This window comes from Capsella rubella, unplaced genomic scaffold (assembly GCF_000375325.1).
Source record: "Capsella rubella cultivar Monte Gargano unplaced genomic scaffold, Caprub1_0 scaffold_8, whole genome shotgun sequence".
NCBI classification, from domain to species: domain Eukaryota; kingdom Viridiplantae; phylum Streptophyta; class Magnoliopsida; order Brassicales; family Brassicaceae; genus Capsella; species Capsella rubella.
Window position 1 is genome coordinate 35,421 of NW_006238916.1, and position 12,688 is coordinate 48,108.

The 12,688-nt window shown below is 39.4% G+C and overlaps 6 protein-coding genes across 11 annotated transcripts; 2 read left to right on the forward strand and 4 right to left on the reverse strand.

Moving 5' to 3' along the window:
• Window positions 1–19: 19 nt before the first annotated feature.
• On the reverse strand, window positions 20–1,213 carry LOC17876815 (nuclear transcription factor Y subunit B-6). Of its 3 annotated transcripts, none has more exons than XM_023787302.1 (2): window positions 1,091–1,213; window positions 20–796 (listed from the first exon to the last, which is right to left on the reverse strand). In XM_023787302.1, exons 1-2 carry the CDS (start codon window positions 1,155–1,157, stop codon window positions 186–188), a joined length of 678 nt encoding a protein of 225 aa, XP_023643070.1. In that variant the 5' UTR covers window positions 1,158–1,213; the 3' UTR covers window positions 20–185. The 3 variants fall into 3 exon arrangements, with proteins under 3 accessions (XP_023643070.1, XP_006279843.1, XP_023643078.1); XM_006279781.2 differs by having other exon boundaries at window positions 20–814; window positions 1,091–1,211; XM_023787310.1 differs by having other exon boundaries at window positions 20–963; window positions 1,091–1,187.
• Window positions 1,214–1,410: 197 nt separating this feature from the next.
• LOC17875969 (trihelix transcription factor GTL1) lies at window positions 1,411–3,538 on the reverse strand. The gene is made up of 2 exons (XM_006279742.2): window positions 2,782–3,538; window positions 1,411–2,323 (listed from the first exon to the last, which is right to left on the reverse strand). Exons 1-2 carry the CDS (start codon window positions 3,219–3,221, stop codon window positions 1,597–1,599), a joined length of 1,167 nt encoding a protein of 388 aa, XP_006279804.1. The 5' UTR covers window positions 3,222–3,538; the 3' UTR covers window positions 1,411–1,596.
• A 106-nt stretch (window positions 3,539–3,644) lies between these two features.
• On the forward strand, window positions 3,645–5,887 carry LOC17874969 (nudix hydrolase 2). 2 transcript variants are annotated; one of them, XM_023787296.1, is made up of 9 exons: window positions 3,645–3,728; window positions 4,114–4,303; window positions 4,532–4,597; window positions 4,670–4,807; window positions 4,899–4,976; window positions 5,053–5,103; window positions 5,201–5,235; window positions 5,313–5,421; window positions 5,519–5,887. In XM_023787296.1, the coding sequence occupies exons 2-9, from the start codon at window positions 4,130–4,132 to the stop codon at window positions 5,705–5,707; spliced, it is 840 nt and encodes a 279-aa protein (XP_023643064.1). In that variant the 5' UTR covers window positions 3,645–3,728; window positions 4,114–4,129; the 3' UTR covers window positions 5,708–5,887. The 2 variants fall into 2 exon arrangements, with proteins under 2 accessions (XP_023643064.1, XP_023643063.1); XM_023787295.1 differs by lacking the exon at window positions 3,645–3,728 and having other exon boundaries at window positions 3,854–4,303.
• LOC17876943 (nuclear transcription factor Y subunit B-2) lies at window positions 5,833–7,495 on the reverse strand. The gene has a single exon (XM_006282161.2). It carries the CDS (start codon window positions 6,719–6,721, stop codon window positions 6,152–6,154), a length of 570 nt encoding a protein of 189 aa, XP_006282223.1. The 5' UTR covers window positions 6,722–7,495; the 3' UTR covers window positions 5,833–6,151.
• Window positions 7,496–8,209: 714 nt separating this feature from the next.
• LOC17876301 lies at window positions 8,210–9,314 on the forward strand. Of its 2 annotated transcripts, XM_023777735.1 has the most exons (3): window positions 8,210–8,352; window positions 8,488–8,685; window positions 8,760–9,314. In XM_023777735.1, exons 2-3 carry the CDS (start codon window positions 8,490–8,492, stop codon window positions 9,050–9,052), a joined length of 489 nt encoding a protein of 162 aa, XP_023633503.1. In that variant the 5' UTR covers window positions 8,210–8,352; window positions 8,488–8,489; the 3' UTR covers window positions 9,053–9,314. The 2 variants fall into 2 exon arrangements, with proteins under 2 accessions (XP_023633503.1, XP_006281226.1); XM_006281164.2 differs by having other exon boundaries at window positions 8,210–8,685.
• Window positions 9,253–10,211, reverse strand: LOC17875312 (acyl carrier protein 3, mitochondrial). Of its 2 annotated transcripts, none has more exons than XM_006281257.2 (3): window positions 10,112–10,211; window positions 9,693–9,893; window positions 9,253–9,606 (listed from the first exon to the last, which is right to left on the reverse strand). In XM_006281257.2, the coding sequence occupies exons 2-3, from the start codon at window positions 9,891–9,893 to the stop codon at window positions 9,418–9,420; spliced, it is 390 nt and encodes a 129-aa protein (XP_006281319.1). In that variant the 5' UTR covers window positions 10,112–10,211; the 3' UTR covers window positions 9,253–9,417. The 2 variants fall into 2 exon arrangements, with proteins under 2 accessions (XP_006281319.1, XP_006281318.1); XM_006281256.2 differs by lacking the exon at window positions 10,112–10,211 and adding an exon at window positions 9,981–10,105.
• Between the last annotated feature and the right edge of the window lie 2,477 nt (window positions 10,212–12,688).

Genomic DNA, 12,688 nt, shown 5'->3' on the forward strand with positions numbered 1-12,688 from the left:
AAAGATCGCATGCACGCTGTTTGGAAACCTAGTGCTTTATTGACACACTTGACCACAAGACAGATCTGATGAAAAACATAATGTTCTTTCAACCAGATGACAAACAAAGAAAAACCATAAAACTTACGCCTACTAACAGTTATGACTCACGCTCTGTCAGCTGTCTACTTTATTAGCCATTGTTCTTAGTACTTATGTTGCTGAGTCGGAAATAGTTCAACCCTGGCGCCACCTGCTGCTGAAGATGAACCGCTCATCTTAGAATTAGGTTCGTTGCCACTGAAAACAAACCCGTTCTGATGACGATAATGATACTGCGCCATCTGAATCCCTGGCACAGGCCCGTAGTTTCCATAATCAGCCATGGTCCCATTAGGTCTTTTGACCACCATGCCATTGGTCATACTTACAGATCCAGCACTGCAGCTAACCCCTCTTTCACCCTCCAACTCTCTGTAACGGTGGAGGTACAGCGTGAGGGGTTCGATGTAGTCATCAAAACCGAGCTTGCTCATTGCCCACAAGACGTCCTCAGCAGTGATGGTCTTGCGCTGTTCCCGCTGACACCGCTCATTAGCCTCCCCTGTTATGAAGCTGATGTACTCCGAGACACACTCTTGGATAGTCTCCTTTGAGTCGTCTGAGATCTTGGCGTGAGCAGGTAAGATCCTCCGCATGATCCGTATCACGTTGGCAATAGGCATGAACCTGTCTTGCTCCCTCACCGTGCACTCCTCTTCACCACCATTGCTAGTTTTGTTAGGCTGGTTGAATTCTGGGGGACGCATACTGCCCTCTGCCATGAGAAAATTCGCTGGTAATTCCCAACAAAAACAAGAAAAAAAGGAGTTTTAGTGCATAATGGTTATGTTAGCTGTTTTCATTGCTAAAGTTTGAGCTTCTATGACGTCTGCATGCGCCGTTGGCACAGTGGTTTACAGGATTGACAAGCTTTTAAATCCACTGTTTGCCATGAAAATATTACAGAGGTGGAGGGATTGCAAAAGAAAAAAGAAACATCAGAGAATGGTTTCTCGCATGCAACTGAACGAAGAAGCCAGTAAAAGAGGGATGTGTAGAATGGCACTACCTGGTGCAGGAGGAGTGGTGGTGCTGAGGGATAACTTGCGGTAGCCATGGAAGCCTCCACGTTCCATATCTTTGTTCAAAAATTCACGACTTGGTGTTTGTGAGAATATATATTATAAATAATAATCAATGCCAGAAATTATGAAGCATTTGAAGAAAAGAAGGGAATGAGAGAGAGAGAGAGAGAGAGAGAGAGAGAGACAAAGCTTTAGTTTGGCAAGTGTCAGCACTCGTAATTTCAGACCTCACAAGTTCCACAACGTGGCCAGCCAAAGTCGATGTGACCGAGGATCCTTCTCGTCTCCCTTAGCCGTTACAAAATCCCGACCACCAACGTATTTGTCTTTTTTATTAGAACCTTCTAAACTCAAAACACCCATACGGATACAGAGTCGTAGTAGGAGTTATTAAAAAAATTAAAGCTACACCAAAATAAAAATTTAAACTCGAGAAATCATCATCTACAAGTTTCCGTTTTGCGTGCCAAAAACCTAATTTAAAATCTTGTCACTCTTCCCTCTCACCCGAGGAGTTTGTCTTATAAAAATCTCCAAGTTTCTCAAAGTATGAGCGAGTCTTGCTGTGCTCAGGCTGTTTCCTCCCACCTTCCATGACTCTCCTGTAGTACTTGTTCATGTTCTCCCACTTCTCCTTGCACTTTTTAGCAGATCTTTCGTACCCTCTTTCCTTCATTCTTGCTGATATCTCATCCCAAATCGAACCCTTGTTGATCCCCGACTTGTCTTCCACGTAGCTTCTTGCACTTATCAATGCCTGCACTTCCTCTTGCGGCCACCTTCTGCCGCCGCTTCTTGAATACCTAAACGTTCTCTCTCTTTGTGTCTGCGCGGATTCACATTTCTCGGGAAGGATCTGCTGGAGTGGCTGCGGGAATTCAGAGGGTTTAGGGATCTCAATCTCGTCACCAATTACAGTTCTAATGAAAGAGATGAGAGACAAGCTGCGTGCCATCTCTTGCTTCCGTGCCTCTTCATTCTGTTTCATCCTCTCGATTTCCTGTTGCCTCCAAGCTTCCTCACGGCGTATTCTCTCCCCTTCCATCTTCTCCATCACCTTAATCAACTGGTTATGCATCTTCTCCTGCCGCTTCATCATAATTCCCACCAACTTCTCCAAGAAATGCTCCAGCTTTACCCTTGTTTTCCGCTTTCTTTTACCTGTGACGGTCTTGCCAACGTCTGGGGATGAGTCACTATCGCTATCAACAGAGGAACTGCAAAACAAAACGTTCATATCAGTGTGCCTCAGTTGGCAACTCTCGATTTCATTATCTACTAACTAATAATTCTAAAGTTCCCCAGAATCTATAGACAAACAATGCTTAGAAATGGTATAAACAACACTCAGAATCAAATAAACCAACACTGCAAAAGGTTGTAATGACGCCACATAAACCTGATTGCTATCTGCAAAGTCTAAAACTTTAAGCTGAGATGTTCAACGACGCATCAGTTAAACCAATATAGAATCGAATGATACCGCAAGCTGAACTATATAGAGCAACTCCGAGGGTCAAGACTGTCAAGAGAATGTGTTTGAGGTCTACCAAATAAACGTGAAAACTTAAAGACCCCAAAAAATACAAAAAGTAACAACTTTTCACAGTAACAGATCCAAAAAACTTGAAAAAGCTTACATTTTTAGTGTACATAGATAGTGGTGATGATTTACCTGAGAGAGACACCATCCCAAGAGAGGCGATTACGAGCTTGAAACTCTATGTGGAGGGGAAGAGGATCATCACCTTTTGAAAACCCGCGAGTCAATTGACCACTTTGCTCAACGTCAGCAATCTTCGATCCCAAGGGAGTATCGAAGCAGCCAAAGCCCATCTCCGGCAGCCTATCTAGAGTTCCGGCGAGAATATCAAGAGGATGACGATCCTCAGACGAGGACGACGGAGGCTTAACGCCACACCTGATAGGTTTGAGTTTCTGAGGAGGGGAAGCCAAGTCTGCGAGCGTAGCCAAAGCGTCGTCGTTTCCGTGAGAACCCGATTCACGGCTACCGTACATCCATCCGCAACCACCATCTGAGCCGTCGAAAGGGTCAACATCTTCGCTGAATTCGTCGCCGACTCGTTTCCGACAGTCGCCGGCGAGAAGCTCCATTTCGGAAAGGTAAAAAAAATATTGGGCGGCGTGAAAGAAAGAGACTGGCCAAAGTAAAAGCAGTTTGTTCAAAGGGTAAAAAACTATGTATTGACATTTCTACCCTCGAACGAGCAACATAATCTCCATCTTATCCTTACTTCAATTGAGTCGTTTTCTTTACGACCCGACCCGAACTGACCTGAATATGTTCTGTGAATTTGTACCAACTACGACTACACAGAGATACACTTACTTTAGGCGCCTGTGTGGCTCAGCGAAGGCCGCGGAGATATACCGACATTATATGTTCTTCCGTTTCAGATAAAAATCAATATCAAGATTGCTATGAGAATCTGATGACAAGTATTTAAGAAGAAAATCAAAACATATTAGTTTCTCTATCAAGCGTGTCATAATAATACAATACATACAAAACAATCCAGAAGAAACTATTTGGCAGTATCATCAACACAAGTTTAATTTGGTTCAAGATATAAAGTTTTCACATTGACAAATAGATCTGAGGTAGAAAGAAAGTTTGCTTCCTTTACTTTTATTTCCTTCATCGTATACGTTAGTTAGTACTTAAAACACAGGCAGGTTTGGTTTTGGTTTTGTTATCAAACGAGTTGTGATCATCCATTTAATAAATTATTTCCCACTTTTGTCTGTTATTTAGAGGTTTGAAAAGTAGTAACAACAAAAAAAAAAAAATAGAAAAGGCAAATCTTTTTGTGTAATTTTGTGAGAAAGTTGTGATCATGATGAGTATGAGTTGCCGTTTGGCGAAAAGCTATGGTTTAATCAAATTGTTGTGTGATAATAATAACAATGGGGGCCGTTGTCGTCTTCTTCGTTTTCCCCAATTTCTTCTGCCTTCTCCGTCTGATGGGTTCTCTGCGTTTCGCAGTTGCTCCACCAGATCCATGTCCGCTTCTTCCTCCACAAACCCCATGTCCCTCCAGGAGGCGGACGCCGTTAAGCTGCTGCCATACGTTGAAGACAAGTACGGTGGCGTGATGACCGAGATGACTCATCCCATGGATCCTTGTGTCTTCTCCGCACTTCTCCGTGCCTCTCTCTCTAACTGGACTCTTCAGGTTCTCTCTTCCCTTTTTTCCTCTTTGTTGGGTTGTGATCCGAATTCAGATCATTCAAATTCCCCACTGCGAGTAGAGTGATATCAATTTGTTACATAGAAAAAGTTGGGATTTTTAGAAGTGTTTATGTTGTCACTATTCCTCTTGATAACTAGTATTGTATTCTAATGGGGGCCAGAGACTACTGTGCTGCAAAGAAAATGTGGATCTAATGTGTAATGTTCGCAGGGCAAGAAAGGAGTGTGGATCAAATTGCCAAAGCAGCTTATCGGTCTTGCTGAAAGTGCTGTTAAGGTGTCTGTTACTTGATGTTACTCTTGCAACCAGATTTCTTCATGTCACTGACTGCTTGTGTATTATTTGTAGGAGGGATTCTGGTTTCATCACGCCGAGAAAGACTACTTGATGCTTGTGTATTGGATTCCCAAAGAGGCCCATACCCTTCCTGCCAATGCATCTCACCGTGTTGGCATAGGTGCCTATGTCATTAACCACAACAAAGAGGTGTGGTGAGACGAAAGTTTCAACCTTTTCTTTTGTATTGCAACCTCTCCAAGAATGGATCACATCTCTGTTTCTGTATTTTAATCCAAAGGTGCTGGTAGTTCAAGAGAAGACAGGAAGATTTCAAGGCCAAGGTATCTGGAAGTTCCCCACAGGAGTAGTGAATGAGGTCCTGCTTCTTATCAAAACTCATTACGTAGTTAGGTACAGCTCTCTGATGCGCCTTTTTATTTTTCTTGTCTCAGGGTGAAGATATCCATGATGGCTCAGTCAGAGAGGTGAAAGAAGAGACTGGAGTAAGACTTCTTCATGCATCAACTTTTCACCGTCGCCTTTACAGTTTACATGAGACCAGGAGCTAATCCCACTCTTCTCTGGATCTTATGTTTTCAGGTGGATACAGAATTTGTTCAAATATTGGCCTTCAGGTTGCAACTCCAACTCCAACCGTATCATCTGATATATTGCAACACAACTGATCCTTACCTGTTTTAAATTTTGGCAGACAGGCACACAAAGCTTTCTTTGAAAAGTCAGATTTGTTCTTTGTGTGCATGTTAAAGCCCCTTTCTTTGGAAATCAATGCACAGGAGTCAGAGATTGAGGCAGCTCAGGTAACAGTTTTTCCTCCCCACTTCTACGACTCTCCAGTCTCATCCACCAAAACTCTCACAAACCTCTTCTCTTTCTGAAAACGGTAACTTGGTGCAGTGGATGCCTTGGGAGGAATACACAAAGCAGCCATTTGTACAGAATCATGAACTCTTGAGATATATGACAGACATTTGCTCTGCTAAAACCAATGGAGACTATGAAGGCTTCACTCCTCTCCGTGTCTCAGCACCTGATCAACAAGGCAACTTGTACTACAACACCCGTGACTTACATTCGCGCCATTGACCTTCTTTCACAACAAACAAAGCTAACGAAGCTGGTTTCTCGGCTGCCCTATCTATGTAAGCAATTTGACATTTGAGAATCGATATATATTTACCTCTCACCAAAACAAACATCAAACCATCCCAAATGAAAACAGTTGCATTCAATGTAATGGACATCCAATACAATGGCTTTAGGTTACATACAAGATTTCAATAAAGCAGATTCGTTAGTGAATCCTATCGTTCAGCAAACACACTTGATCCTCTTTACACAGCCGCAAAATCTAAACCCTTAATGCACATCTGATTTTACATCACCAACGCCAATGTTCGTTCTATCACATGATACCATATATATCGACGATATTACGAATTTTTATGGATTGTAAAAATAGGCATGTGTATAAATATATGTATTTATGTATCTATATACAGAGATCCACTTCATCACCAATCAATCTTTTTAAGTCCTCGTCCTACCGGAGGCAGCTCCACCTCCACCGTTGCTACCGCCACCTGTGGCTCCATACATATGGTTCTGCTGGTGAAGAAACTGATGATGTTGGTGATACTGCATCCCACCACCACCGTAGAACCCACCGGCATCGCCGACGGCATCTCTCTGATGCTCCCCGGCCTCAGCAGCAGTCTGTGGCCTCCCGAGTCCAGTCCTCTCCCCTTCGATCTCCCTAAACCTCTGCAAGTAAACTTTCAAAGGCTCAACATAGTCCTCAAAGCCTAGAGTGGTCATAGCCCAGAGCAAATCGTCGCCGTTGATGGTCTTCCTCTTCTCCTTCTGACACTTATCGGAGGCTTCCCCGGTGACGAAGCTGATGAATTCGGAGACACACTCCTGCATCGTCTCTTTGGCATCTTTGGAGATCTTGGCGTTGGCGGGCAAAGCCTTCTTCATGATCCGGCTTACGTTAGCGATCGGCAAGAACCTGTCTTGCTCTCTGGGAGACAACGAGGACTGTCCGTTCTGGTTGTTCCCGTTTTGCCCTCCACCGGAATCCCTATCGGAATCCCCCATTTCTGAATAATTACAAGAAAAAGTTGGTAACTTTACTCTCTTTTATGTGTTTTTTTTTTCTCAAATCATTCCACCACTGATTCAAAATTCGAATTCAATTGGTGGTTGACTTGGGTGGGAGGGAAGACTGAAGCGAGAGATATAGGGTTTTAGAAAGAAAGATTGGGGGGGAGCGAAATGAAAAGTGTCGGCTGAGACTGTACACAGTGGTGAAGACAGAGTCGCCGGAGAGTATTATATAAAAGCGAGGATGCACAACTTCTGTTCACGTGACACGTGAACTCATAGGAACCGTCCATTTACTGATAAGATTCTGACAACTGGATGCATGCTCGACCGTCGGATTGGAATGATCGTGTTCGAGAGAGATAAACAGCCCTTTCAAAATCTGCCACGTGTTGTGGACCGTTAGTGGACCCGGCTCACCTTTTACCCGGAGCCGAACCGCAGAGGAGGAGCGTGGTTAACACACAGCAGAGAGTAAAGAGAGCGCGTGTAAAACCCGGAACGGAGATGAACGCGTTAGGGAAACACAAGGTAACTGCCACTCAACGACCCATGGGTCAATTTTTCACTTTTTTTTTTTTTTTTTTTTTTTTTAATTTTGGTAATGTGTGTGAGTGAGTGAGTGTGTTAGTGTAATTGAGAATTGGTTTGGATCATGAGGGTGTGGTCTGTGGTGGGGTTCATTGCCATCAAACTGCATCGACCAATCAGATCAGACAGCTGTTGTGTTGGTTAACACACACACACGAAATAAAGGATCCAGTTTTTGTCCCACTTTTGACGGTCTCGATCTTCCCAGGAACAGGAAGGGCCCTCAACCAATGTCGCTTTACTAAGCGTGTGATTAGTTAACCTTAACCATAATCACCAGCTCTCCTAGTGACATTATTATTAATGAATCCTTGTCCACCTATTGGGCCGTAAAAATATTAAATCAGTTAACAAAACTGAATGGCCGGCCCAATTGATCTGTTGTTGACAATGTCTCTAATGGCTTTCTTTCTGACAAGTGTGGTTTGGTCAACAAAACCTTAAACACAAGGCATAGTGCTGACTGCTGCTGTGCTGACTATAGATGTGTACGCCGCGTGGAGACGACCAAAGTCAATCAGCAGCGTTGTGTGTGTGTTTTGTTTTCTTTTGTTCAAACCAAAGCTGAATGAAATGTGTAGGTGAACCGTGACCGTGAGAAAGAGAGAGAGAGAGAGAGAGTATAGTTGGGGGTAGGCTTGATTCTTTTGGTTCCTGCATGACTACTGATAAATTCAATTTGTTGTGTCTAGTAGTAGCTTAAACAAAAGATTAAATTTAAAATAAAAAAAGAAAAGGAGAAACGTCACATTACATACAAAAACGTTGCACCAAATTTAATTAAATACTTGGTAATATATAATACATATACGAGTGTGAAAGAGTAGGCGAACCACTCAGTAATTGCTTCCAAGTGCCGTCTCTCTTTCCCTCTCCCGGTTCATTGATTCATTTGGAAGATTCAGCTCCTCTTAAGTTAATTTCATTTATAAAAGTCAGCCATGAGTTACTACTGCTAGTCTTTTTAAGAAAAAGATTGAATTTAAAAGGCAAGGCTGCCGTACAGAACTGTGTGACCTGAAGCCACGCAAAGGGTCTCTTCCTCTTCTTTAGCTTCTTCTGTATATATACTCTCTCGTTCATGCTATTCTTATTTCTTTAAACAAAAGCAAACATTTTCATATCTAGATTAAAGGCAAAAAGAAACATCTTTTCTTTATTTTTTTAAGAAATGGGAAGCTTCTTCATTCTCCGTTGCGTCTTCATAATCATCTTCTTCTTCAACGGAGCATTTGGGAATATATGGACCAGAACAGAGATGGTGGAGCTGGCTGGCTACGGTGAGCAGAAACTCTCCTCCGTCCTCATCACCGGATCTCTTATTTGCGACATTTCACGTCCTCGCCTTCACTCCATCGCTATTCCAGGTATATACATATATAGTTTATCTACCTATTCTTCATGCTTCTTGTGCGTTCGAGTACTTACATGTTCCTCACAGGTGCAACTGTTGCCATTAAGTGCCACACTGGATCGAAAAAGAGGTCCAGATGGATTAAGGCTGTTACTGATGATTCGGGAGAGTTTGAAATCGATCTTCCCTCCCAACTCCACGCGATTCCGGACCTCGAAAACACATGTTTCATCAAGCCTCTACATGTGCCTAAGCCCTACAGATGCTATCACACTTCTACCAATATACACAAACGTATCAAACTTGTTTCCTCTACCAATGGCTTCCGTGTATACACCTCAGGGAAGATCATGTTACAGGGCTACAGTTCAAGATCATAGCAAGCTCCTGGTGTCAACATTTCAACAAACAGCAGATTCTTCAAGTTCCATCATGTGAAAAGCATTTGTTTGTTATGGTCCTCGTTTGTTTAGCTGGCGCTTCAGTCGCAGAACCGAGTTGAGTCTCTCTATATTGTTTTTCACGTTCCCACGTTGTACAAACATAAGCTGTTTACGTCATGTGTATAAAGGCTCTCATGTTTTTGGTACAAAAGTAGTGTAATCACATAAGAACATCATATATCAGAAGAAATGTTTCGCAGTGCTAACCCATATTAAATGCTGAAGCAAAGACAGAAAGCATGTCCCCAACCAAACATTGCATTAACTAAACATTGAAGGCAAGGCTAAAAGGCAGAGATAACTCAGGATCCAGACGCTTTAGGGTGAGTTTCAGAGAGTATGTATGCAGCAACATCACCACAACAAGTAAGCTTATCAGCTTTGTCTTCAGGGATTTCAATCGAGAACTCCTCTTCAATAGCCATAACTAGCTCCACCTTATCTAAGCTGTCCAGCGACAAATCCTTCTGGAAATCAGCCCTTTCAGTAACCTGTAAGTAACGAAGCCGTGTTACAAAACAACATTTTTCACTGAAAACACTATACACAGAGAGAAAAAAAAAGCAGAAGTTCTTACAAGCTTAGAGGAGTTAGTTTTGTCGTATTTCTTCACCAGCTCAATAACCCTACTCAAGATTTGATCTTGGCCTCCATCTGCAGCTGCTGCTGTTGTAAAACTCATATTACTAATACTCTTGAAAACATTCTTGTTCTGAAGTGGCGAATAATCGACTCTTAGTCTCAAATGTTGCAGGATTGAGCTCCTTATGCAATGCATCTGAAACAAACATAAATCAAGTGGACGAATTTACAATCAAGTTTCAGCCTTTTCAAGAGAAAAGAAAAACCCCTAAAATGTTCCCACCTATCGTTGTGGGAACAACACCACTGAGTGATATGGGAAGAAATCAAATCCAAGCTTATAAAAACAGAGACTTGAATCTTGATCAAATTTCAAATAGAAACCACACAGATCGAGAGCTTTTGAAGCAATACCTGACTGTGGGATATGCGAGTGAGTGAGGATTTTTTTAGCTCTATCCCCTCGGAAGCGGGAGAATGATAGAGAGAGTCAGAGAGCAGAGCACCGAGCAGAAACAGAGAACAACACCTTCTGGGCCAAAATTATTAATGGGCCTTAATAACATGGGATCTATAGGCCCTTTGGGTTGCGGCGTTTCGACTTTTAAGGCCCACCAAAGTTTTTGGCTAATATCTTTTGCTCATTTTCGGCTAATATCTTTTGCTCATTTCTAATTTTCGGCATGTGATTACTCTTATAACTTATTATAAACCTACCTTTCTTGATTTAGTAATTAATAGACCAAACTTTAATAGTACAAGAAATAGTTGGTAAATAGGGTTTATAAAGCCTATATTACATTACACTATTATGGTTAGTGGACGATATTCAATTCTCCATGTGTCTAACGTTTGATGTCACACTTTTAATGATTTTCATAGACCTTGTCTATGAATACATTAGTAGGTCATCCCAATTAGTAAACTCCAGATTAATGTTACTAATTAAAAAATTAAGTGATATAATTAATATAGACCATTGAATTATTAAAAAAAGAAGCGTCAATAAGTTTTAGAATAAGATACTGATTTTATATCATGCAAACCGGTAACTAATTGACTTGTAAATTTTACATATTCTTTTTTGAAATCTAGTGATTTTGTATCCCTAGTATAGTAAAACAGAAGTACAAATGCACTTCCGGGTCGGGTCAAGAACAAAAAATAACCCGAAATTACAATGATGGATACTTCAATTTTAGATCAAAAATTCGGGTATAATATTACCCATTAACTATTAAAATCCGAAAATTTAAAAATTATCAGTTACTAAAACTTCCCCTTATTTAGGAAACTATAATAATGATACATATGTATATTTTAGAAATCCAAATTAATTGTGAATATTTAAATCTTAATGGTGAATAACAAATGCACATTTTAAGGAAATTATGTTTATCATTACCTAAAAAGATCTCAATATTTAGATAATATTCTAATTAATAATTATTCCGTAATTTTTGTGATTTTATTGTTAATCATATGGAAATCTGATTAAATATTCTCCTAAAAAATAAAAATTTCCAAATATTAAAGGTTATGATTTAATTATCAACTTTAAAATAAAAAACAAAACCAAAATATTAAAGGTTACAGTGTCCCATATAAAACTTCAAACAAAAATTATTAATTGGAAATACATTTAATAAACATTCATTTTTAAAACAGGTTCTAAGTTTGAGCAAATTATTTTTTTTTCTAAAAAGCTTCAAAATATCATAATAGTTAAATTTTAAAATGTATAAAATATTATAAATATTAAAAACTTTATATATTATAAATATTAACTGATAGTTTTGCAACGGGTCAGAACATATATTAAAATTATTGATCATTTTACAACGGGTCAGAATATAATACACACCACTTAAGTTTTATAACCAAATATTTTGTAATACCTAATGTTACATAAATATGATTTCAAATTATATGGAAAAATTATTCACTTTTAGTGAACACTTATTATTAAAAAAATTATTAGTTATGTAACCACCAAAATTTAAACTATATGAATTAATGAAAACAGAATAATTACCCCTCATTCCCAATTGCAATTATTTAATCAATAATATTTATTTATTATGAAAAATTATCAACACAAGTAGAAAAATCTCTCACTAGGTTAATGTTTTCGTTAATCTCTCACTAGGTTAATGTAGCGCGGGTCCAACTCTAGTTATTCTCATTAATGTGTTAGTAAATCAAATTCAAAACCGAGATTTCGGTTGAAAATTAGAAAAACGGTTTTTTCGATATTTTTGAAGAAAAATAGTTGAATTTTTTCTTTTCGGTTTTTACGAAAGTATTTTCAAACTTTTTTATGATAAATTTTGATAAGAAAATTTCAATGACAATTTAATCGTTTACGATTTTTAAAAGGCTATATCTTTCGAATATTTTGGTAGAAAAGCGGAAAAACTTATTTTCTACCAGTTTTTTACGAAACTAGTTGTAGGAAAATCGATCAATTTCTGGAACTAGCTAAAATGATTGACGTTTTTGTTTGTAATAATTTGGACGGCAAAGAAGTAATTTTAATAATATAATGAAGAAGAAAAAGAGTAAGCATATGAAAGAAAAGGTGGCAATAATGTAATGTGGAAGGATGGAAAAAGGCACAAGTAATGCCTTGTGCACTTGAAAGTTGAAACATCTATCTTCTTCCACTTGGTGATTGAACTAACTATTTTAATATTCACAATTGATAGGAAATAATATGAAGAAAAATAGGATTATAGTAATAAATAATAATTTGAAAGCAAACGAAGGGACATAGAAAAATTTGTGGGATGGCAAAAATCTTTATCGTCATCAACCATTGCTCCCATGTTCATGCCCACTTTGATTCCCCAATTCTTTCTTTTTTTTCATATTAAGTAAAAGCTAATAATGATCCATTTTGCAACACAAATGATTGATTTGTCTCTTGAAAATCACATGTTGCATCGTTCTTATCATCTACTTAACCTAATTCACAATTACCAAAACAAT

What these genes read in the sequence shown, in the direction of transcription:
- LOC17876943 (XM_006282161.2), bottom strand. Translation starts at nt 6,721, where the DNA reads ATGGGGGATTCCGATAGGGATTCCGGTGGAGGGCAAAACGGGAACAAC.
- LOC17876301 (XM_006281164.2), top strand. Translation starts at nt 8,490, where the DNA reads ATGGGAAGCTTCTTCATTCTCCGTTGCGTCTTCATAATCATCTTCTTC. An exon ending in TCACTCCATCGCTATTCCAG is followed by an intron (nt 8,686 to 8,759) that starts GTATATACATAT and finishes TGTTCCTCACAG; the next exon opens with GTGCAACTGTTGCCATTAAG.
- LOC17875969 (XM_006279742.2), bottom strand. Translation starts at nt 3,221, where the DNA reads ATGGAGCTTCTCGCCGGCGACTGTCGGAAACGAGTCGGCGACGAATTC. An exon ending in TGGGATGGTGTCTCTCTCAG is followed by an intron (nt 2,324 to 2,781) that starts GTAAATCATCAC and finishes TTTGTTTTGCAG; the next exon opens with TTCCTCTGTTGATAGCGATA.
- LOC17874969 (XM_023787295.1), top strand. Translation starts at nt 3,965, where the DNA reads ATGATGAGTATGAGTTGCCGTTTGGCGAAAAGCTATGGTTTAATCAAA. An exon ending in CCACAGGAGTAGTGAATGAG is followed by an intron (nt 4,977 to 5,052) that starts GTCCTGCTTCTT and finishes TTCTTGTCTCAG; the next exon opens with GGTGAAGATATCCATGATGG. An exon ending in AGGTGAAAGAAGAGACTGGA is followed by an intron (nt 5,104 to 5,200) that starts GTAAGACTTCTT and finishes TTATGTTTTCAG; the next exon opens with GTGGATACAGAATTTGTTCA.
- LOC17875312 (XM_006281257.2), bottom strand. Translation starts at nt 9,893, where the DNA reads ATGCATTGCATAAGGAGCTCAATCCTGCAACATTTGAGACTAAGAGTC. An exon ending in AAACTAACTCCTCTAAGCTT is followed by an intron (nt 9,607 to 9,692) that starts GTAAGAACTTCT and finishes CGTTACTTACAG; the next exon opens with GTTACTGAAAGGGCTGATTT.
- LOC17876815 (XM_006279781.2), bottom strand. Translation starts at nt 1,157, where the DNA reads ATGGAACGTGGAGGCTTCCATGGCTACCGCAAGTTATCCCTCAGCACC. An exon ending in CACCACTCCTCCTGCACCAG is followed by an intron (nt 815 to 1,090) that starts GTAGTGCCATTC and finishes GGGAATTACCAG; the next exon opens with CGAATTTTCTCATGGCAGAG.